Genomic DNA, 23,539 nt, shown 5'->3' on the forward strand with positions numbered 1-23,539 from the left:
TCCATGTATGCACATCTATGTGTGGTATAAACAGGCTGCTTAGATTTGACCATGAAATATATAAATGGTGGTTCCTGAGGTCCAAAGAATAACATGAGTTCTTTAAAAGATTATAAGAGATTAGAAGGAAAACATAGAAATGACTAAGAAGTAGTTTGTAGTTTAAATAATTGACCCATATTTTACTAGACCAGTTAAATTATTGGTCTGTTGCTAACATGGATTAGCACATTTTGTTTATTTTTTATACAGGAATTCCTCCAGTGTGGCTCATACTGTATGGATCTGTATTTGATCTACATCAGTCTAGTCACCCAAACCAAGTCTGGCAACCAAAGGCATACAGAGGCGTGTAATCAAGTGTGGTCCAGCTGGTGTGAACATCCTCCCAGAAGCCCCCAGTGAGCAGATTTTCATTGGAAGACAGTTTGAAAGAACAATATTGGTGAGAAAACACATAACAAGTAGCCTGACTGGTCCATTCAGTCAGTCAGTGCTGTTACTATGTGTGTGTGTGTTTGGACCAGCTGCAGCCTCCGCTCCACTATTCTGTGGGTCTGTTGACTGGTCAGTGCCGCTGCTTTGTGTGTGTGTAGCCCCCACAGGGTGGACTATATAATGTATGCATGCTCAAATGCGCTGTGTGAGGTGTGTGTGGGTTAAATGCCTTTATTTATTTATTTATTTTTTTTTAAGCACACTCCTTCAATAAGACACACACACACATACAGGACCCCTTGTATTGTGTCAGTGGTGAGTTAATGCAACAATAAAAGGGTGTGGTTCCTTTAAGGGCAGTCATGGGTGGCTGTTAAAATAGATCAGTAAAACACCCCCAACAACACCACCACCCCACCCCACTCTACTGAGGGAAGCTGTGATCAATTCAGTCGAAGACACACAGAATATGTCAGTGTTTTAGTGCGCCTTCAAAATAAAAGGCTTCAGCTTCAAACATGTACAGCATGTATTTAGAAATACTCTCAGAAACTGTAAAATTTAACAGTGCAACAAAATCTTTTTTTTTTCTTTTTCTGTTGTCTCAGTCTGGCACATTGGTAGGTTTTCTTTGACATTAAAACTTTCAGGAACCAAGAAACGAAGTATCTCACACTGAGCCACAAATTAGTCTCAGTTCAGTATATCAACACAGGCTGGAACCAGAACATTAAAGCTATGTTGATTTCTCAGTTGTATGTGTCAGATATTCAGATTTAAGACTGATTATTTATCTATTATCTATTATATTTATCTATTTCTTGAAGGAATGACATTAGCTCAGCTATTTTGTTCCCTGATAATGGCTTTGATAAAAAGTGAACTTTATAGCTTCCAATTATAAGCCTTCTTAGGAAGCTTTTCTGACAGGATGTAGATTTAAAAAAAAAAAACAAGATTAAGGAACATTGCTAGTATTAGTGGTGCGCTGCTGCTCAGCTGAATATATATAAAACTTGTGTACAGGAAATATCCATGTTTTTTTACGATAAATACCAAATTGGACTGTTCCTTTTTGCCAACTGGAAAAACTGTCAGTTCAACATATTCATTCATTAGTCATATACTTTGTTTTGCCTAAAACCTGAACCTGAACACATGGAAAAAGTTGAATAACTAGTAACTGCGGACATATAATGAATAAAGGGGTTTCTGGGGCCCCAGTGTTAACCGGGTTTGTTTCCCAGCCTCGATGAAACTACAAATGCATTTGATCAGCAGCAAGGTGCTTTATTGTGAAAGCATTTTCCCGGACGTGTGGCATTTTGTGTCGGTGTCTGACTTGTCGGTGATCTGTGTCCAGCAGAGCCAAAGGTTCAGCGGCACAGTGCGTCGAGCAGAGAGATGAGTGGAGAGCTGCGCGGCTGTGAGCGCCTTTAAAACACATCAGATGAAGGTGTGTGGGGGGTGGGAATAACCCACGTCTGATTTCTGAAGAGTGAACATCCCCACAGCAAAAAAACCAAAAAGAAAAAACAGGACCGTCTCAGAGACACCAGCGTCATGAAGCCAGTCCTGCATTGAGGTGAGAGCCGCTGCCGCGCTGCTGCGTTTTATTTCTTATTTAGCGCGTCCGGACCATCCTGACGTTAATGATGTAAGACATTTTGCAGAGACCCTTTTTTTGTAGGTGATGGTGACGTGAAGAGAAAAAGAATCAGCATCGCGTTTTGCTGTGCTGAGGATAACAACAAACCTCCAGGTGCTGAGGAGGAGAGGAGGCTGCTGTGTTAAGCCCGGTTCATCCCCACAGGCAGCTGAATCCTGCGTAAAGAGTCGGTTTCTGAGCGTAATCGGTCTCCGCGCACAGAGACTGTGGATGAGGCTTGCTGGACTCGAGGGGGGAGGGGGGTGGGGGTCGCGGTGTAAAAGGGCTTTTCGATAATCCATTAAATAGCCTTTAGTGAGTAAAGTCTGGTCAGTCACCAGTGGCCTGGTGTGATTGTTGTGATGGGACGTACAGGCCTGTTTGAGATTATCCAGGACCAGTGCAGCAACTCGCAGGCTCCCATTCATCGGCTCCTTTATGGACCTGGATCTGTCAGCCATTCAGCAGGAGGCTGCTGCCTATTCCCATTCATGAAGTCCAGTACGCAGCCCGCACGGCGACGCGCTGCTGCCTTTCAATAGGCTCTCCGGGCCTGCAGTAGGCCCGTTCCAGGCCTGCTATTGACTTTCTCTCATGTATCTTTTAATAGTCTGCACAGGGCAGTCAGTTAATATGAAGCTTAATAAGCTGATCCAGCCTGATAGTGTACAGGCCTTCACATCACTGTGCCATGGTGAAGTGCTAACCTGTTATAAGGAAATGCCTTATTATTTCACTTGCTCTGTAAATAAGTTTGATAATAATCTAATGGGACTAAATGGGACTAGGCTAAAGACAAACAACCTGTCACAGGTCAATGCAGTCCAACACATCCACACAGTATGAGGTTCCATAGTCCTTTGCTTCACTGTAATAAGTTGATAATACTCCTCTATAGAAAGTTCACCCAGCATGGTTCGAGGTCAATTTGCATCTCATATACTGTGCTGTGAATTTATAGTGAATTAACAGAGGAGAGGGTCTTATTGTGTAGTTTCTATTGAGGTTGTTCTGAATAATTTTGTATAAGGGATGTAGTTTTGTCATAATCTTCTAGCTGCCGTCCCAAATAATGTCCCATCACCCTCTCTAGACCATATATGTACATGCAACTGGTGGACAAAATAACAAGAACACTTCATAATAATACGCAACCCAGTGCAACATCACCACAGACGCTGGTCTTGCATTGCTTTTCTTTGTCATATGTGATAACTAAACTGAGCATCTTAACTTTGTGCTGGTTGGGCAACAGAATCATCATCTGTCACCCTGGGCTTTTATGATGGACACCTACATTGTCAGTTTTATTACATTTTCTAGATGGAAATTTGAACAAAAATGAAAACTCCTGCTTACAGCTGGTGTGCTAGTTCATTTCAAATGTTTGCCTAATTTAATCAGCTATATAACAGCTGATCAAAGAACTGTAAATATTGAATATCTGGATTAAAGCATAGCGCACATACAGTTGTTTCCACCCTGCGTTGGTGCACCATTGTGAGACTGTTTATATCAGCTTCACTCAGTGACACTAAATTAAAAAGCCATGTGTTTCTATAAGTGACACGCTGCTCGTACGGGTTGTGCAGCGTTTCTGCTCCTGTGTACGTCTCTGTGAGAGGCCTGTGGTCATCTGTGAAATTAGTTAGACCTGGTGGGTGAGAGACAGGAAATGCGAGTCAGCGGCGGTATGTGTGTCTCCCACGCGCTCCGTCCTTTATCACTGGCTGCCATATGGATGCCTGAGCTCGCTCAATATTTACATTGTCACTGCTTGCCAAGAGAAACCATGAGAGCGAGAGAGAGAGAGAGAGAGAGCCTGCTGGCAGAGGATATGCCAATTAATGTGTTTGATATCTGTGTGATGAGTCCCCCTTACTTACAGCGTCACACAGACTGACGAGCACCAGTCAGATTGTTTCTGTGCAGTTATGGTTTTTGGATCAGGACTGCCCATTCTCCACCTTCTAGTAACATCTGGTTTCTTATGACTGGTTGCCTCAGTTTGCATCTCCACACACAAAGATATATGTATGCAGCTGCCTGTATCAGCGTCTGGATCGGGACCGTCTACCTCGTAATGTCTGTGTGCACGTCACCCCTCGCAGGAGCACTTCTCTCTGGTGGTCGTGTGTCATGTTGGGACCGATAGAAACTCTCCAGACAACACTCAGTCACATCAGTGAGGGTCGAGGTTATCAGCGCGCAGGTTAAAGGTCACTGACCGGCTGCTCTGAAGTGGATAGATCTAAAAGTAGGTTAAGGTGGGGGTCTATTACTGCTGACCCCTGTTTCTGCCATCCTCTTTCTCTCTCCTAACGTCATCCACATTCCCCCATCCTACCTCTCTAATAGCGATTGCTCCCTCCTGGGATTTTTTTTTATCTCAAGTCTGCATCTCCTCTGCTTTTCCTTCCACTACCAAGATCTTTCCTTTTTATTCAGTGATAAAGCTGGTTCACACAGTTTACCGCTTTCTTTCTTGGCACCTACTCACACACCTACACATACACCTGGATGTCTGCTGTAATATTGTGTCTTCTGACTTTTTCAGGTGAGTCAGTTTTTTTTTTTTTTTTTTTTTTGTCAGTGTGGCTTCCCTCCTGGTGTCGGTGTCTGCTTATGTTCCTGTGCTCGAGAGGCAAAACAAAACAGGCGTCATTTTTCATGCTGATATCTGCATCTCTGTCTCCTGCTTTTGTGCTGCCGATGGAGTCGATAGTGATTTTCACCCGGTGTTAAATACAGGAAGCTCTAGTCTTACCTTAAACCTATTTCAAATGTACTAATAGTTGTACAGAACAATCACAGGAGAAAATATGACAGGACTGGAAGTGATCTGCAGGAATAGTCAAGGACACGCATTGTGATGTTTGTTAAAGAGGAAGTTACTTGTACTAAGTCACAATTAGTGTTTAATTTTTTAAAAAACATTTTGATTGAGTTCATGAGAAAAAGTGCAGTAACATTTGAAGAAAGATTTATTTTCTGCTTGTTTTGCATTTAATTTTCACACAGACAATTAACAGAATATGATTTTATGACCTTCTCATTAGTCCACATCGAACTGTGTTATGTACCTTTTATATAAAATCACGTAACGAGTGGATTTAGGTGAGGTGTTGGTTATGTACAGCTCTGTACTGTACTGAGTGTGCTGCTAGCTGATGTGTGCTCTGCTGTGGAGCAGGCTAATCATAGAAATCATGGCTGGGCCCAGACTCCCTGGGGTGGGAGCACAACATCCACTAATCATCCTCATCAGCCAATCACCGAGGGCGTGCTGCTGGCATAATGCCGATCGCAGCGATGTGTGTTTGGATATAGGGGTCTGTTCAACTGCATGTATAGTGTTTATCTCCGGACGGGGAGGAATGTGTACACACAGCTTTAAAAACACAAATCCTTGTACATCCGTTACGCTTGGCTAGAATCCTTTCCTCAGTAGCCCTATACTACCCACAAGACCACAGCACTAATCATGCATATGTAATTCCTGGCTCAGCACAGGTCAGTCCTGTGAGGCACTTCGGAACAGATCTTGTATGATGTGTTTTTCAGGCTGTAGTTGATCGCTTCTCCCCAAACAGCAATGCCTCTTTCCTCTCCTTCCCAGTTTACTGTTACAGACAGAACTTCCAGCCATCTGACAGGGATATCAGCCCTGCTCCCCTGGGCAAAGAAGCAGCAGGAGAAGGAGGAGGTGGAGTAGGGGGGGCAAAGAAGTGGTAGATTTTTAGGGATAGGGAAGAGATACAGGAAGGGGAAAGACTTCTGAGGACTGAAGATGGAGAGCATTTTTAGATTCCCCTTGACTCCCCTCAGTGTTTTTTTAAGGAGAGCTGTAGTGATGTGCGTATCTACATGGTGCCTCTGCTCCCCCTCGTCCTGCACTGTCTGCCTTTCTTTACCCTCCCCTTGTCTCCAGCACCTCCACACACTAACTGATTGTTTTAGCAGCTGGCCTATGGAGCAAAAACATGCCCCCCTCCAGTGCTCGAAGAAAGTACTCCTATCCTGTACTTGAGTAACAGTACCAATGCAACAATGCATTTCTACTTAAGTAAAAGTACATTAGTATTAAGAGCAAGTACGTGGGTGGGTGCTACAGGAAGGGGACTCATGCTTTAATGCAAGTGTTTACAAACTGCATTTTTGGTTTTACAAGAACAAAGACTTTGAGGTTATACAAATGTGCATCTGGTTAACTGCCCCACCTCTGTTAGATAGCAGTCTACACATGCTTCTGCTAACTTTTCTAGGGGACTATTCAGGACTGTCTCATAAACAGTCCGATATTTCCTCATTATTTTAAAAGAAAACATTGAGAATATGTGTATCATATTGTAACACATAACAGAATATGTGTAACATATTCTCCATTGTAAAATTGTTCCGTATTATTGTTAATTTCCAAACAGAGGTTGCTTTTTGAAGTGGAGAACCATAGGTTTAACCATAAGTCCATGAGTAGCCAGTAGTTTTATGTCATTTTATCTCTATACCCCAGTGTGCTTTGTTGTATGTGGTCTGCTTCAGTCTGCTGAGCCTCAGAAAACCCTAATGCTGTCCACTTCCCTTAGTGGGCCATGGCTTGATTTTCGACTCAGTGAGTGTGTGTGTGTGTGTGTGTGGCTGTGGTGTAGAGTCAGTTCAGTATTCCTGAAAGGGGCACATCCTCATTTTTGCAGGAAGGGCAGGCGTTTCCAAAATGCACCTCACTGTCTGTTGTTTCCTGCTGAATGAGTGGAAAGTTGGCCCAGTGGAGGTTTTTAAATAGTTGAATGGGTATCGACTTTCTTGGAACCAGCAGCAACACACACACACACACACACACACACACACACACACACACACAAACACACACAGACACACACACAAACATGGGGATGAAGATAATGATCCCAACAACACTTGGTGATTAGCAGTTTAACTTCTACAAACCTTGCGTGGCTTGAAGGAATGAACAGATGGATGTTTCAGGTGAATGAAGTGATGGATTCATTCATTAAAGTGGGAAGTGATTTTTCCATAAAGCTCCATGCATTTAATAGCTTTATAACACTATAATAAGGCAGTCTTTACATAAGGTTTAACAACTTCATTAATAGTTATAAAAACATATACTAGTATTTTATAGAGATATGAGCCATGGTAAGAACAGAGCTGGTGCCGTTTCCTTTTTTTTTTTTTTGGTAATAAAATAGTTATAAATGTAGATAATCTACTTAGGAGTCCTGTTGAGTGGGTCTGCTCTTTTCCAGAACTGATCCTGAAATAGTTTATGCTTCGTTCAAATTACTGTGGTTGATTCCTTGAAATTTCTCACTTTCTTCAGCAGTTTCAGTTTAGCAGTGTGAAAAACCTGTGGCTCAGATTAATGTCTGTCTTAGACTGAATGAAAACATATAACTTGATAGGCCAGAGATCTGATTGGTTTCTGTTGTTAGATTCAGCCTCAAATGTTATTAATGGATTACAATGGCTCTATTAAGCCTTTGTAAAGAACATGAACGAGAAACCCACGGCCACCCACTTGAAATAAAATGGAGTAAAATGACGCTTGATGGCTACAGTATTGGCATTTGGGATACCTCTGGGACATCCACACAGATAAAGGAGACAATTCCTTTGCTTTCTTACATTATTATTCTCTAATCCCACCTTTGCCTTTACTTTCTAGTGTCTCTATCCATCACAGCATTCCTCTGAAATTCTGAAACCAGGTTTCAGCATCTATGAGTTTTCTCTCTGCGTGATGAGTTAAGAGATGATCCTTCAAAGAGCTGGCACTCCTGTGTACCCACTCTTGCCATAGCCTCGCTCTGATCTGGCACAATGTTTGCTTTGGATCTGTGGGAGAGTGAAAGAAGAGGGAATCAGTGAGAGATTGGCTCGTAGCTGAATGTGTGTGTCACACGTAATTCCGGAGGAGAGTTTTTTTTTCTTTTTTTTGTGCTAATCCTTTATGAAAAGACAACCCACACTGATGCATTTGAAAATGACAAAAAAAAAAAAAAGCTACTCACAGGAGAAATTCCATGAAACTCTGCAGTGCACAGTGCAAATGTACGCGCGATTTGGTTCAGGAGTGCAAATTCAGAAAAGCAAACATTCGAGTGCATATTGTGAGCGAACTGCCAAGAGGAGCCCAGCAGCTCTGAGAATAAGCTTTCACAGCTTGGGGGTGGTGGGGTTTGTTGGCCATCCCCGTGCGTATGTCGCCCAGCCTGCCCACTCAGGCGATATCCTTTTATCTGTGTGCTTTACAGACAACAATAATTAGACCAACATGTGTTTCATTGTTTGATGAGATTCAGTGATGCTGTATTAGTCAGTGATGTGCTGAGGGATGGGGGATGAAAACTGTCCTTGGATGTTGCTACTGACACAATGGTGGAATGTGTTAGATCCCCACCACACACTAGAGTGTGAAGAGTTTTATCAGTGATGTGATGTGGTTTGGCACTACTTGGACAGGCAGCGCTGAGGACTGAGTCATACTGACTAACTGAGTCAAACACACACACACACATGCATGCTGGGGAGGAGAGAAATATAGGGATGAGTGGACAGGACCAACTGTGGTCTTAAAAAATACTCATTATTAAGAAAAACAACCAGTGAGATGGATGGGACATAAGGAGGAGCCATACTGTAGGACTGAATCCAAGCTGCTGCTAACCTGCTCTGACAGAACACACTTCGAGACATGAGCTTTATGGGTAGTTTCTTTCTGACACCGAATCTCTGAAAACCTGTAGTGACGTGATAATCCTGTGAATAATCTTGCGCTGTCACAGATTGGACTGCAGCTACAGTGAAACAGGATGTTGTTCATGCCTGTTGGCAACAAGGATGTATCAACCACTCAGCATACTCAGGTCAGGGTGTCAATAATTTTAGGAGAATTTGGAGATTAGAAAAAATAATATGGGCTTCATAGTCTACATACCAGTTTTTTCAACCTCAATATATTTAGCATTAGACTAGGCTGCTACATAAATACAAGATTCATTAAAGTTTTTTTCAGCTCCTGTAATGAAAAGTTTCATAAACTTTGGACGAAATAGTGAATACTGAATAATAGTGAATAGACTCTACATTATTTGAACATCCTATTAAAGAAAGTATACGTAAACCTCAGGAAATGTGGCTCCAAGCCCATGACAATAACATCCATCCATCCATCCATCCATCCATTATCTATACCCACTGATTCCTATTTAGGGTCACAGGGATCTGCTGAAGCCTATCCCAGCTCTCTTTGAGTGGAAGGCAGGGGTACACCCTGGACAGGTCACCAGTCCAACCCACGACCTTCTTGCTCTGAGGCAACAGTGTTAACCACTCATCCACCATGCTGCCCGACAGTATCGTATTGATATTGATACGATATATATATATATAGTATTGATATTGGTATTGACAAATTTCTGGTGCTGTTATGTAAAGAATTTCTAAAAAAAAAAAAACAGATTTCACAATATGTGTTTATTTATCTTTCCAAAGTATTTAATGTTGTTGGCCACCATTAGATTAACTGCAGCTTAATATTAAATCAGATGTACCACAAGGATAAATTTGGTAAAGCCATTAATGAGATAAATTTACATTATTAAATGCACATCTTATGTTTTATTTGCAGATGATACAGGTATTTGTTTTTTGCTTATAAACTAATTTAACTGCCATCTTGAATGAAATCAAGCCAAAATGGCTTTAGGTAAATACACTTTGACTCATTGTTAAGAAAACTCTATTCAGTTTATTTGGCCATAACTCACATTGTTTATTATCAGACATTTATGTATTTGATCTTCTTTTTATGTTGTGCAAACAAAACAGTATATATTCATAATAAAATGTAGTAAAATAATTTCAATCTGAAATGAGCAACACAGAAAAGCCACTGCCGGGTTCCAAACCAGGAACCTTCTTGCTGTGATGCATCAGTACTAACCACTAAACCACAGTGCCATCCACCGTTACCATATTGATAACCATGACAGACACAAAATGGTTCAGTCATTTATTCTTTGCACAATCACATTTGTTGGCTGTTGGAGCCAAAGCCAGGAGTTACACACACACATGCTGTAATGTTTTTGTTGTATCCACACTAACGCTCTGCTTCTCTCGCTCCCTCCAGCCTCTCCTTGGTGGGTTGGCATGGCCCAGTGATGAACGGAGCCTTGGTGCCCGGTAGCCCGGAGCTCTCCTCCTCGTGTCCACTGCCTGACTGGCGTGAGTTCTGTGAGCTCCATGCTCGAGCCTCTGCTGCAGACTTCGCTGACAAGTTTCAGCGCTTCTTGTCAGAGAACCCTTGCTACGACTCCCCGGGTGCTGATGCCAGCTTCTCACAGCACTTTGCCCACCATTTCGTGGAGTGCTTCTCTGCGGCACTGACCCAGGCCCGGGAGAACCAAGCGGCGTCACCGGGAGAGGACGGCTCCCACGCGGTGCCAAAGTACAGTATTGTTCCTTTCCTGGGAATCCAGGGTTGCCCACTGTCCTACAGTCAGGACCTTTATCAGAGACGCAAGGACGCTGGGGCATCAAGTGAATCCCTGGACAGTATGGACAGCGGAGGGGGAGGCATAGATGGAGGAGGTAGTGGCACCACCGCCTCACGAGGGCCCCAGTCGACACACAAGGTGTCTGCTTTGGGACAGTCCCGCAGCTCAGAGGATGTGTCAGTCAGTCACCCAAAGGCTCGCTTCAAAAAGGGCTTTTCCCTGAGGAACATGAGCCTGTGTGTGGTGGACGGGGTGAAGGAGATGTGGCATCGACGGGCCTCCCCTGAACCCGATGCACCCTCTGCAGCCAGGAAGACTAACGGTGGTGGAGGAGGGGAGGCTGCAGGGGGAGAAAAGTGGTCTCAGAAGCTACGGCTTCCCAGGGGTTCCCAGGGACACAAGGCCGAGATGCTGGAAATCCAAAGGGAGGGGGCGCTGAGGTACATGGTGGCTGATGACACAAACTGTATGGGTGCTGCACAGTGGCAGAAGTGTCGCCTGCTACTGAGGAAGACAAAGAGGGAAGAAGGAGGGGAGAAGTTCCTGCTGGAGTTCTATGTACCCCCCAAGGTACAAAACACACACAGACATGGAGGGTATTTAGACAGAACAACATGAGCGCACTATTAGTTGATTAATTAGTAGGTCATGACAGCAGCTAATGATTTTTCTCTTAATCAGTTGTTTTGTACTGAGCCTCTCAGGTACCATTTAAGAAAAAACAGTGTTCAGTGGCCACAAGACACTAACACGTTGGAAGGTGATACTAATGTGTGGGAATGAGATAGTAACATCTGAGAATGAAATACTAACTTGTGGGACCAATATATTATAAGGCATGACTACAAGAAAATATAGTCCATAAATACACATTTTAATTTCTCACACCCCAAGGATGCCATACTCAAAGATGTTTTATTTACTGACAAAATGCACACTTGAGGCAAAAAAAAAAAAAACGCATTTTCTTCCTATTTGAGCTCTTTCATTTCTTTTTTTCTATTCATATGGTCTGACAAATTTATCATCTGTAAGTTGCTTTATAGCATTTACAGTCTGTGCATCAAACAACTGATCTTTGTACCCATGCCTGTCTGTCAGAAACAGAAACAAATGATTTATTTACATATGTGTCTATAACAATCCTTCCTGAAGAAGATTTAACGTCTTATACACACCACTTCAAACAATAACTGTCTCTGCATCTTCTTATAGCTATAGTTTTAGTCACCTTAAAAAAAGTAAGTTAACTTTATGTTTCAGATTTAAATTGATAGTATTTTATTTTTTCATCACTTATACTTAGTAACCCACAATGAAAAAAACTTAAATATCTAAACTCTCTGAGTATTCACACTCTTTCCTGTGCTCATCCTTGTGGTCAGGCGCATCCTGTTTGCTTTATTCATCCTTGAGATGTGTGCAGGAGTCCACCTGTGGCAAATGAAGTCAGAGGACCTCTGTGTAGATCTTACTGATCTTACTGTGGTGCAGTATAGTGAAGTAATATTGCCCAAGAGAAACTAATCTCCAACGCATTAAGATGAGTCTAACTTAAGACTGGGCTTAGAGATTATTTGAAATGATACTTGGTACGTTAGTCAATAACGAAAATAATCACTAGTTGTAATCCTTTATGGACCTCAGATGTAACTCCTGCCTCATAGCCCAGCCCTTCTGGCCCTAAGTGACACTGCTCGAAGTCAAACCATGCGCACGTCACATTTGCCTGTATGGGATTTCCAGATCAGTGCTACTGACCTTAAAAAGGTCGTGAGACTGTGCAGCTGAGCGTGTGTAAATCTGCCACTGTCCTTTGAACATGACTAGTGGGAGTGTGAGGGGGGTGAGGCTGTGGAGGGAGTAAGAGGGGTAAGGACAGGTGGGAGGCAGGCCTCGGGGTGGGGGTGGGGGGGGGGGGGGGGTAAAGAGTGTGTGGTGGGGTAAAGCTGGTAAAGAGAGCTGGAGAGAAAGGAAGCTCTTAAATCGATTTCTGTGAGGGTAAGGGATCACATCGGTTCCCTTTCATGCACAAAAAATATACGTATTGATTGGTTTCTTGTCTTTGGCGAACAGACTGCGGTGACAGACTGAAAATACGAACTGAAATAGTTCTGTGACTCACTCAGAAACTCTGCCAAACTCAGTAAGAGCCACAAGGGGAACATATAACATGAAACTTAATAATTGTGCTTCAGCAGTTTCATCTGTTATGTTGTGTTAATGTCCACGCATGGGAAAACTGGTACCAGCCACGAATAAGGCTGAGGTTAAGAGAGGCTTTCAGAGCAACGGTCACATCCGTAATGACATGTTAATTAAACACAAACACACACATCTCCACAGGCCTGCCCCGAGGACACTAGGACACAGTTGTGTTATCGCTGCCGTCCCTTTTCAGGTCTTCATATCATAACAGTGCACAGTTGACAATGTTGGAAACATAACCCGACTCATAAAATCTCACCCCTGCCTGCTCCTGGCTGACTGGCTCTGGCTCCGTCCCCGTCAGGGCCATCAATCTTCCGGCTGCTCTGTGTGGCAGAGACGACACACTGCAGCACACTGCCTGCATTATGACAGAGCAGCAGGCCCCGAGACGACCCGCTCTCTGGTTCACACAACCCAAAGTCACAGGCAGTAACTACAGAGTAACAGTAGTTGTAATCATCAGAGAAACAGCTCTTAGTGAGAACACCTTAAATACCTAAAAATACTAAAGCTATTGACTTATTATTTGCTGTTTGGTGACATATTTTTCCTGTAGCCGCTACTCTAAAGTGTTTTGACAACTTGATTGTTAAATGTATTTAGAAAAGGGAAAAGAACCTTTTAAAATATGGCCTGAGAAATGTCACATTTGACCTTACAGTCACGTTTTAACTCACTTAAACGGTATTTGCTAGTGATTGCTAAACGCTTATGTCATGAGTTCACACTGCTAAAATATGGAAACATGATAACGCACGTCCACAACAACGAAATAGTATTTACTTTTTTGAGGAGTTGGGAAATATTGCTTCTTAATGTGCTGAGACTTTAAGCAGTGGTGGATAGTAATTATACTTCCGTACAACTTTGAAGTATCTGTACTTTAATTGAGCATTTCCATTTTTTTCTACTTCATACTTTAACTTTATTACATTTTCAGAGGAAGATTTTACTGCACTACATTATTTTATAACTTTTATAAATTATAGGCATAGGTACTTTAACCAACTACAACATTAAAGTGATGTATCAGTACATATGATCTAATAATATAGAATATATTGATCTGAAATGTGCCATTGAGTACTTTTACTTTTGATACATAAAGGATTTTTCATGGCTATTACCTTTGTACTTAAGTAAAATTTGTACTTGTAACAGAGTATTATCACATGGTAGTATTTATAGTTTTACCTAAGTAAAGGATCTCAGTACTTCTTCTATTGCTGGCTTTGAGGTGTGCATCTCTATGATTTAATAAGATAATATGTCCAATGTGAATGAGGTCTCTCGCAGAGAGAGAATTTTCACCTGACTACCGCTACTTCATAGCATCTTTTAACTCCTGGTTTTGGTTTTACTTCCCCCACTGAGCTTGTCAGTGTAGTTTCCAGATACCTCAGACTGCTGTTTTCAGCAAACAAAGCTCTAAAAACATACCGCACACTACCTGTTCGGGACCAAACAGGAGACTGGCAACTAGCAGGTGAACATAGTGGTAATACTATTAGAGGAAATAGAGAAAATATGATTTTGATCATTTTGATGCAATAGACAATGACAAAACAGAAAGACGATGTATCTGAAGGCGGAATCTTCCGCTTTGCTCACAGCTAAGTCTATCTACCAATATATTTCCTATTTAAATTCTAGGACATAAAGTCACATGCACCAGTCAAACTCTGACTTTGGACTTGTGCTGACCCCAGCAAAGAGGTACAGGAAATGGTCAAATGGTTTAATACAGGAAGCGGTTGTGACATCTGATCCAGAAGAAAGGCATTGTGGGTGTGGACGGCAGCCAGCTTCACAGGCAGATCGAGATGAGGGGAGTATTACTGCAGACAGATCAGCTGATAAAGCCTCTGTCAATCAGTCAGTCAGTCAGTCAGTCTCCTCCTCACTCTGCATCTCCTGACACACACACACACACACACACACACACACACATACTCATTGGATCTGTTAAGATCATTGTTTGGATTCCACTCTGTCTTTGTTAGTCAGTAGGAATAAAAGTTGAGAAATGAGCAAGAAATACAATTTTTATAAACTATTAATTTCCGTTCATCCTTTTTGTTGTTTGAATGAGTTATTTCATGTCTTGTAACAGGAGGGTGTAGGGTGTATCTCATTACTGCAAGTTTCTTGTTAATTACCATGTGTGAAGGAGAAGTTCGAGGGTCGGGTGCAGTGCAAACTTAAAGAGGTGTTTTACTCAGTATTAAGTAAGATAAGTTAACCGAATTTATTCTTGGTTTCTAAAGATGCTGACCTCATGTCCTGCTTATTACTGAAAGTAAAATAAAATCACAGTTTAGTTAATTAGAAGTTTTTTGTGTGTGTTTACTTGTTATTTCCAGTCCTCAAAGCCCAAAGTGAGCATCCCTTTGTCGGCCATCGTGGAGGTGAGGACCACCATGCCTCTAGAGATGCCCGACAAGGACAACACATTTGTTCTTAAGGTAGGAGCTGCCCAAACCTGCAGCTACATTTACTGCTTGTATTAGTTGAAATGCATAATGGCAATGTTTTCACTAAAACTCTATCTAGAAGCTGGAGCTCGAAAACTTTGTTATGATAAAAACAGGCTGTTGGAAAATGATCTAGCCCATGAGCTTGCTGAGTTAACATCGGATTTGCCCTGTTTTGTACCCCGGTCTCAGTGTGCGATCGCGGTGTTTGACTATTTCTACAGGTGGAAAACGGGGGAGAGTACATCCTGGAAACCATCGACTCACTGCAGAAAAACTCGTGGGTTGCTGACATCCAGGACTGCATAGACCCTGGGTAAACCACCAGATAAATATTTGCTGTTGGCTGAGGATGGAGAGAAGAGATGGCTGGAGGGATGGACAGAGAGGGAAAAGGGTGGATGGGAAGGGGAAAGGAGGGTTAGCACACGCTCATTAATCATTTAATTAGTGGCGTTTTTGACAGGTTGCTTGAGCACAAACATGGGTGAGCTTGGACCACTAACATTCCTCCTGAGTTTCCTGGGTTAGTGGATGTTTTTGGTGCAGCTCAGCACATAAACAGAGGGACTGTTTGTGTCCAAGCTTGTAGGATGAGAATGTGTGTAGAATTGTGCGTTAGGACTCTGAGATGTTTGTTTGCACGTGTGTGCCTTTGTATACGTTCTTGCGGTTCCCCTGACCTGCCTGCTTGTGTACAGTGACAGCGGTGATGACATTGAGCTGGCGTCATGTCCGCATGGTCAAGCCTCCAAAGACTGCTCCATGGTGGCCTCTTGCAGCTGTGAACTGCTCTCTGAGGGTGAGAGAAGACTCCTCTTGTTTTTTTTTTTTTTTGTTGTTGTTTTGTTTTGTTTTTTTGCATAACCCCATGTTGCATAACATCCCAATCTTTGGATGATCCATGTGAATGTCTTAATATATATATAATTACGTTCAGGAGTGTATCGTGCTCCCGAGAGGTCATGTCCTACAGCAGGAGAACATTACAGTGCCCCCTCAGTCCGATGCAGGGAACCCCCCTTCACACAGCACCCATCCCACATGCCTTTGGAGCGTTTCCTCCAGTCCCCAGAGGCCCAGGGCTCCAACAGTTGCACAGGTAGGAACACACACATCTGCTTTTTCCTCTCCAGATAATCAGTATCTAAGCAGGCGAGCACCCAATAACACAAAAATAAGCACCAAACGATGCCAGATGGACAACGTGGATTTCTGTGTGATTCTACTCAGGTGGCACTGAAGGAGCTAAAGACTCAGATGGAGATGCCAGCCTGGCAGGTTACCCATGGTTCCATGGGACACTGTCTCGCGTGCGTGCAGCTCAGCTGGTGCTTGCAGGCGGGGCCAGGAGCCACGGGCTGTTTGTGATTCGCCAGAGCGAGACGCGGCCTGGCGAGTATGTCCTCACCTTCAACTTCCAGGGCAAAGCCAAGGTGAGACTGTTAGAGAGAACAAAAACTGCATTACGTTAAGTGATTGAGTTGAACACACTATGGAAATTACTATTACTAAATGGGGGTGCTACTGTGTACTAAATGTGTAGATTACAAATGAAAGTATTATTTGTCTTTTGATAGTTTTTCATTCAATTTAGTTTCTGAGAAATGTCAAAAATAAAGACAAATGGTCAGAATTACTCCAGTGGACATGGACAAAAGATGTGTTTTCGATATTTGCTTATTTTGTCAACCAATAGTGAAAAAACAACAAATGTACTGAATTTTTCAGTTGATGTTTCTACAGTATAATACATGAATCTCTCTACCCAGCTGCAGTCTTTTTCTGCAGCAGTGTCAAATTCGCTCAGACTTGCTCTCTTGGCATTTTGGGATGCAGCCACTGCAGCTCACAGCAGACTACAGTGTACAGGCTGTGGAAAAGATGCAGTAATATCCTCATTTTGTGTTGTCTTATGTAACATGATCCCTGCACATCACATCCTGCCAGCCAGCAGTGCTGAGGAAGTGTCAGCTGCCTCCTCTTCCTTGGGTGTCAGCCTTGGCATTCTTGTCGCTCTGCCATGAGCAAGACGCCTCTTAGATAATGTCCTGACCTCTGTCGTGGTCTGTCTGTTTCAGATGTTCACTGTGTCTCACACTTCAATTCTCTGACTTTCTGTGTCTTTTTTTCCCCCTCCTTTCCTTCTCTTTTAACACCTGCGCCTCCTTCATTCCTTTGAATCACAAATGTTTTCCCCCATCACTTTCCTGCCTCCATGTCTCCTCCTTCTCTCTCACCTCTCAGCATCTGCGTTTGTCGGTGAACGAGAACGGCCAGTGCCACGTCCACCACTTGTGGTTCCACACCGTCTCTGACATGTTGAGACACTTCCACGCCCACCCAATTCCCCTTGAATCTGGAGGCTCAGCTGACATCACATTACGCTCCTATGTGCAAGTGCAGCGAAGCTCCACCACAGGTACACAACTCACAAACTGCAAACGTCTGACAACGCATGTTCTATCTTTTTCACATACAAAGCCAAAATCATGCATAGCTTCTCTCACTTTATTCATGCTTTATGGCAGGAATGCTAGAGAAATCAAACCATTTGGCTGATTAGATGTTGTTGGAGCAAGGCAGGAAATGAACCAATGTGAACGTATCTGTTTACTAATGAGACCGGTTAAGTTTGAATCTGTCCTGAATTAACTCACAGGATGTCAGGGTGTACTCATACTAGGTGGTCTGTACCGTGCTCGTACATGTTCGACCCCCGAAGTCCAGTTCTTTGGATTAGTGTCAGTGCTCTGTGCCATGCCCGAGCACGGTTCAGTTGGACTCATGCACAATACGCACAGTGTGATCGCTGACCGTGCCTGGGCACAGAACACCAACACTCCCTTCCCTTCAGCCGCGTCGTGGCAACGTCAGCTCTGTCCCAGTGTGAGTGCAGGCCAGTGGGGGGAGAGGGGGAGGGGAAGCGCGTCGTGCCCAGTGTGAGTACGCCCTCAAGCACAGAGGTTTGTTGATTTGTAAGACAAATGAACAGTATGTTGTCTGCTACAGCTTCCCTAATTAGAAAAATTGAAAAAGATACAAACACACGTCTCTTTCATTGAAGATATTCGACGTCACGGTGTGGAAGGCACGGGTGTAAACAATACAATGATGAATTTTCCTTAGCTGCTTCAGTTATAATGTCTTTATTGTACAGGCTGACTCACTGTCAGACTGTCATTGAGCACAGAGATAACAGAACAGAGCCATTGTTCAGGTTCTTAGAATACCTGTGCTTTTCCAGTTTTTCATTACTACAGCCTGTCTGATGCTGGATATTTTTAGCCCAGTATTTATATCTGAGGGTTAAGAGAAAAGATTTTGACATAAACACAGAGTGGAAGAAAACTTAGTAGCTGAAAAATCTATATGTCAGTTCCCTGTGGTCAACAACAGACACAACCTAGCTGCAATAAGCTAATATAGGCTGATATATTAGTCTACCTCTAATTATTACTTAAATGTATATTTAAAACAAGACTGTGTCACATGTGAAAGAGTGATTAACACATCCTTCCTTCTACAAACAAAGTTTTATAAATTCACAGAAAACCTTACTGACTGAATTCAGTGCAGCTGGGGGGGGGGGTTGCTGCTGCATCCTTGCTTGGTATTACCAGTAAATAATAGTAGTAGTAAAAAATAAATAAATAAAAGTTTCACAGCTGTTAGCCTGTGTTCAGGCTTTTGACTAGCAGACTCTGGAAACAGTTTGTAGGAAGAAGGAAAGAAGCGTCTTGGCCGTTATTCTGTTTACCAAACAATAATGGAGGGTAATTAGAAACGTCTAAAATATTAGATGCGCAGATGCATAACAGAGGTTTGATGGGGGAAGTGGAGCTAACACTGTGAATCTGACCCCCCCTGCTCCTCCTCCATGCTCACACTGCTCCTGCCCTCCGCTCTCCTGGCATGGGATGAATGCCCTCCTGTACAGGAGAGTGAGGGAGTGATTATACCACAGGAGTTTTGCATGCAGGCTGAGACTCCGGCCCCAACCCACCGTAACGGTCACAAAGAGGCCTTCTGTTTTCCCAAATGCTGGTCCTATGCACACTCAGGCACATAGAGTGAAGGTTTGATTCAGAGTGTAAAAGGTCGTATTGATACACTGGTCAGGCATGTCTTTGGCCCCAGTGGTGATGGTGTTATTTCCCTCCAAGAGAAAGGATAATAATGTAGATTAATATATGAGCAGCATACATCAATCTACATTATTTATGTTGATATTCTTGCTTTTAGATTTTAAAGAGGTTTTACCATCGTTAGTCACACTATGTTAGTCAACATGCTCCTATTTTTAGCTATCGTTTCCTTCCACTGGCTATCTGTTCCTCTCCAAATTGATTACACAATTCTTCTGGTTACTTTTAAAGCCCGGAGAGACTTTCTAACCTTTTGTTGTTGTACGTCCTCTCCTGCTCCTGAGATCCTCAGATGCCTTTCTTCTCATTGTTCCAAGACTTAGACACAAAGATGATAGAGCCTTTGATAGTTTGTTGAGCCCCAAGCACTGTTGCACATGTTAAAATTCATTAAAAAAAGACTATTTATTTTTGTGTTTATAGATAGATATTTATAGTTGGGGTTTTTATGCTGTTTTATTTACTTCTGTGTTATTTCTACCCTGTTCTTATTGTGTATAATATTTCTTATTATTAATATTATTATTATTATTATTATATGAATATAATGTGTCCTTGTAGTAGAAAAGGATTTCTGTCTTCTCCTGACACAGATGTGACAGTGCCTCCAGTCCTCACCCCTCCCAGGGATGCAGGCTGCCGGACAGATCCGGCCCAGCCTGCTCTCCATCTTCCTGGGATCACAGTGCCCACAGGACCCCCTCCTGATGCTCCGCTCTCCTCAAGCACCTCCTCCTCACCCACTACCCTTCCCTCACTCTCCCGCAGTGATCCAGGTATTGGAGGAGGAGTAGGAATAGGATTACAGAGCCGGAGCAACAGCTCTGAACGCCTGCTAGAGGCCTCTAGTGGTGGCTCTGAGGACTACCATGACTCTGATGGGACTCGCAGGGCCCGAGCTGTTGAGAACCAGTACTCCTTCTACTAAGTGACCTAGGGTGAGGTGCAGTATTCATGTATTTTCTGGAGAAATTGCAGTAGAGATGCAGAAAGTTGAGTTGAAATGGGATGCTCTGGTGATGAAAACAGTTCAGATTACTGGGTCAAACCATGGTTTTGTTTATTTTTGTTTCAAAGTAATTTCCTGTTAATCTCATTTGAGAATGGAGGTGAGATTTTAGAGAGCGGGTAGAAAAGGAGAGACTGAGATGAAGCTAAAATCCAGCAGTGAATGAAGTGTAGGCGTAGGAAGAAGGAGGAAGTCATCCAGTGGAGTCATATGGCTTTGATTCGCCTCTGCTGACTACTTCCTGTTCACCCTTACCTACAGTTCCCTGGGAGCCGAGCCTGTGTCACCATCCCACTGAAGAACTGAAAGTTTAAAATGACCCTGCAAGGAACAGTCCTTCCCCTCACAGCCCCCAAGAGCATCCCATTAATGTTTGTAAAGCTGCTTTTGAATCTGTCCCGGATATCCTCACTGTCCCTGTGGGGTTTCCCTACAAAGTCCTGCTCTGGGTCTCTGCACTAACATCAGTACAGCAATCATGGGTGTGTTAGTGTTAGCTTGGAGAAATTTTTCTTAAAAGTGTACAGCCTAAAGGGTCTTAGTGCCTGACAATTACTGTGGATTTGAGCAGACTGTTGCCCATAGTGATGAGAATGATGATGCTGACATTTTGACATAATCACAACAACCCAGAAATTAAATACAGGTCATTCTTTTACTATTGGTTTCTGCTTAAAACATAATGAACACACATATCTCTGCATACTGAAATGATTTTGTTCGCACAGTTTTATCGATGGCTGCAACATACAGACAGGTGGTTACAAATCAGTTTCATAATGTTGAAATGAAAGATTAACAACACAAGTGCATCCTGTACGAACAGGGCAGGGTGGCTCCCATTTTGTCGTCGTACTGGGTTATTTGTATGAATGTGCGGTGGCGTATTAGAGTGCAAATATTTTTAAATGAGTGGTGTGCTACAGTAATGTTTCTAAAACATGGTTTTCAGGGTCCCTCCGTATGGTGCTGGTTCTGTACTTAAGCTCATATTGATAACTTGTAGATTAGATATTCTGTTAATAAATAGTAGGAGTCCACTTTGAAGTGATGCCTTGAAGATATTACACCAAATCCAGCATTGATCGGAGGGACTGGGGACTTGATTTTTTTTTTTTTTTTTTAGAATGGCTGCAGTATTGCATATTGCATGTGCAGCCTGCAGGCCTAACGTGTGTGCGCGTGTTTGTGTGAACTGAAACAGTACCATTAGTACCATAAAGAGTGTTAGATGGCCATGCTTGGAAGGAAAGATGTGATGCTGCTTTACTTTGTGCTGACACTGTAATGAGCTTCAGCTTTTAATGGTAATACATAACACCACACAAATATTTACTTACTCTTACTGTAAGATTTGATGCCTTAACATTCATTCTAATACAAAATATCAGCTAAAATATCATCTTAAAGAAAAAGTATGGGAAATATGCTTATTCGCTTATTCACTTAAATGAGAAAATTATTATTATGTAATAATTACAAAGCTATATTTTCAGCAGCCAGCTAAATTAACATAGAAAGTGGAAACAGACAAGCTTCCCCCAAAGGTAACACATGCCAGCATTTCTAAACCTCAGCGATTAACACATATCTTGTATGTTTGGTGCAAACATAAAGCTAAGTGTAAAAGTGACATCTCAGAGAGGATTGTGTGCCACACAGTTTGGGACCAGTTGCCATGAAAGCAGAAGATGGTTCACTGGCACAGAACTCTCCATACAACACACATTTGTCCTTTTTACACCAGGTTTTTTGTATGGATTAAACGTAACATGAGCTTTAGAGGTATATAATGCTAATATTTCAAACATATGCAAGACTTTGATTCAGTTGGAATGAACATATCAAGAGTCAACATCTGTTTTTTCGAGCATGGCCATTCAGCTTCGGAGGTGAAATTTCAATTCCGGTCGAGTAGGGAATGGAGCAGTTCATGTGCCAATTTGAATCCTATTTTTGAAACATATTTATTCCTTAGCCATTGTAAATTACATCTTCCTATTGAGTCTTATTTATGTACAATTGATTGATTATTGATGAAACATCCTCAGTGGAACCTGTCTGTTGCAACAGTCCATCTCACATATCACAGATTGCTCATGTCTCCCTTTTATTTTCTTAAAAACTTCTTAAAGCTGAATTTTCTGTTGTCTGATTGAGTTTTGAAGAGTCTGTGCAATTTTGTACAAAGTGATGTTCTTGACATACTACTTTATATTTCTGTGAATAAAATGTGAACAAATTGCACTTTTTAAAACTTTTTTTTGGGGGGGGGGGGGGGGGGGGGGGTCAGAGCTTAAAAATTAAACAGCTTTAATATTACAAACATAAGGTGATAAAGTATTTAAAGTGATGTGGCATTGCCCTGTAGAGCTAAAACTGTAAATGAAGAGAGACAACCACATATATATAAATATATATATATATATAGAAGCGTGCATGCGTGTGGTTCTTTTTGTTTCACTTAATATCAAATAAAGCACATGTTCCATAATAAGGCCTTTCTGCAAATACAGAGTTGTTATAGGTTCAGTATTGACTCATAAATACATATGGCAGCCAGTGAAGCAGACTCAGATGTCACAGATTAAAGCTTTAGACTTGTATTGACCAGTTTGGTCAGTTTAAAAACATAATCCTGGATGTTTACCACGTTTGACGTTTTCTCCCGTGTAACAGCATTTTTAGGAGAATTGGACAAAATAAAAGCACACGCTTTTATTTTTATCAACAACAGCAGTAGCTCTGAGCAGCCTGAGACCTCAGAGCTCCACAATATGCATTAATATCCTCCCACAGGCTGAAACCCAGGGATCATTTTGATGTATTCAGATGCCCTCTAGAGGTCAGATGGTGAAATGTTTCAAAAAAAAAAAAAAACCGCATTAACTAAGATCATCAGTAAATAAAATGAACTTAGAGAAAAAATTATCTATTTTATTATTTTTGCACACAAAATAAAACGTTTTTACAATTATTACAACACAATGTGGCCTTGTGTATGTACAGTACATACATGTAAACACATTTCAACACCAAAAATATAGCATCAAAATGTGTGTTTTTTCTTAATAAACGAAATTCAGATT

The 23,539-nt window shown here is 42.2% G+C and overlaps 1 protein-coding gene across 3 annotated transcripts; it reads left to right on the forward strand.

The window, feature by feature from the left end:
* The first annotated feature begins 352 nt into the window (after positions 1-352).
* sh2b2 (SH2B adaptor protein 2) lies at positions 353-22,697 on the forward strand. 3 transcript variants are annotated; one of them, XM_026292033.2, is made up of 11 exons: positions 353-445; positions 1,802-2,023; positions 10,242-11,178; positions 15,183-15,284; positions 15,518-15,609; positions 15,995-16,095; positions 16,234-16,395; positions 16,527-16,729; positions 17,541-17,715; positions 20,035-20,384; positions 20,712-22,697. In XM_026292033.2, the coding sequence occupies exons 3-10, from the start codon at positions 10,273-10,275 to the stop codon at positions 20,367-20,369; spliced, it is 2,076 nt and encodes a 691-aa protein (XP_026147818.1). In that variant the 5' UTR covers positions 353-445; positions 1,802-2,023; positions 10,242-10,272; the 3' UTR covers positions 20,370-20,384; positions 20,712-22,697. The 3 variants fall into 3 exon arrangements, with proteins under 3 accessions (XP_026147818.1, XP_026147829.1, XP_026147807.1); XM_026292044.2 differs by having other exon boundaries at positions 20,035-20,217; XM_026292022.2 differs by having other exon boundaries at positions 354-445; positions 20,035-20,379.
* Positions 22,698-23,539: the final 842 nt, after the last annotated feature.

The sequence above is a fragment of the Mastacembelus armatus genome, chromosome 13 (genome assembly GCF_900324485.2).
Source record: "Mastacembelus armatus chromosome 13, fMasArm1.2, whole genome shotgun sequence".
Taxonomy (NCBI): Eukaryota; Metazoa; Chordata; class Actinopteri; order Synbranchiformes; family Mastacembelidae; genus Mastacembelus; species Mastacembelus armatus.

Bases quoted from the DNA above. Each gene is read 5' to 3' on its own strand.
- sh2b2 (XM_026292033.2), top strand. From the start codon at position 10,273: ATGAACGGAGCCTTGGTGCCCGGTAGCCCGGAGCTCTCCTCCTCGTGT. The intron at 16,096-16,233 runs GTGAGAGAAGAC...AATTACGTTCAG, and splicing joins CTGTGAACTGCTCTCTGAGG to GAGTGTATCGTGCTCCCGAG. The intron at 17,716-20,034 runs GTACACAACTCA...CTCCTGACACAG, and splicing joins GCAGCGAAGCTCCACCACAG to ATGTGACAGTGCCTCCAGTC.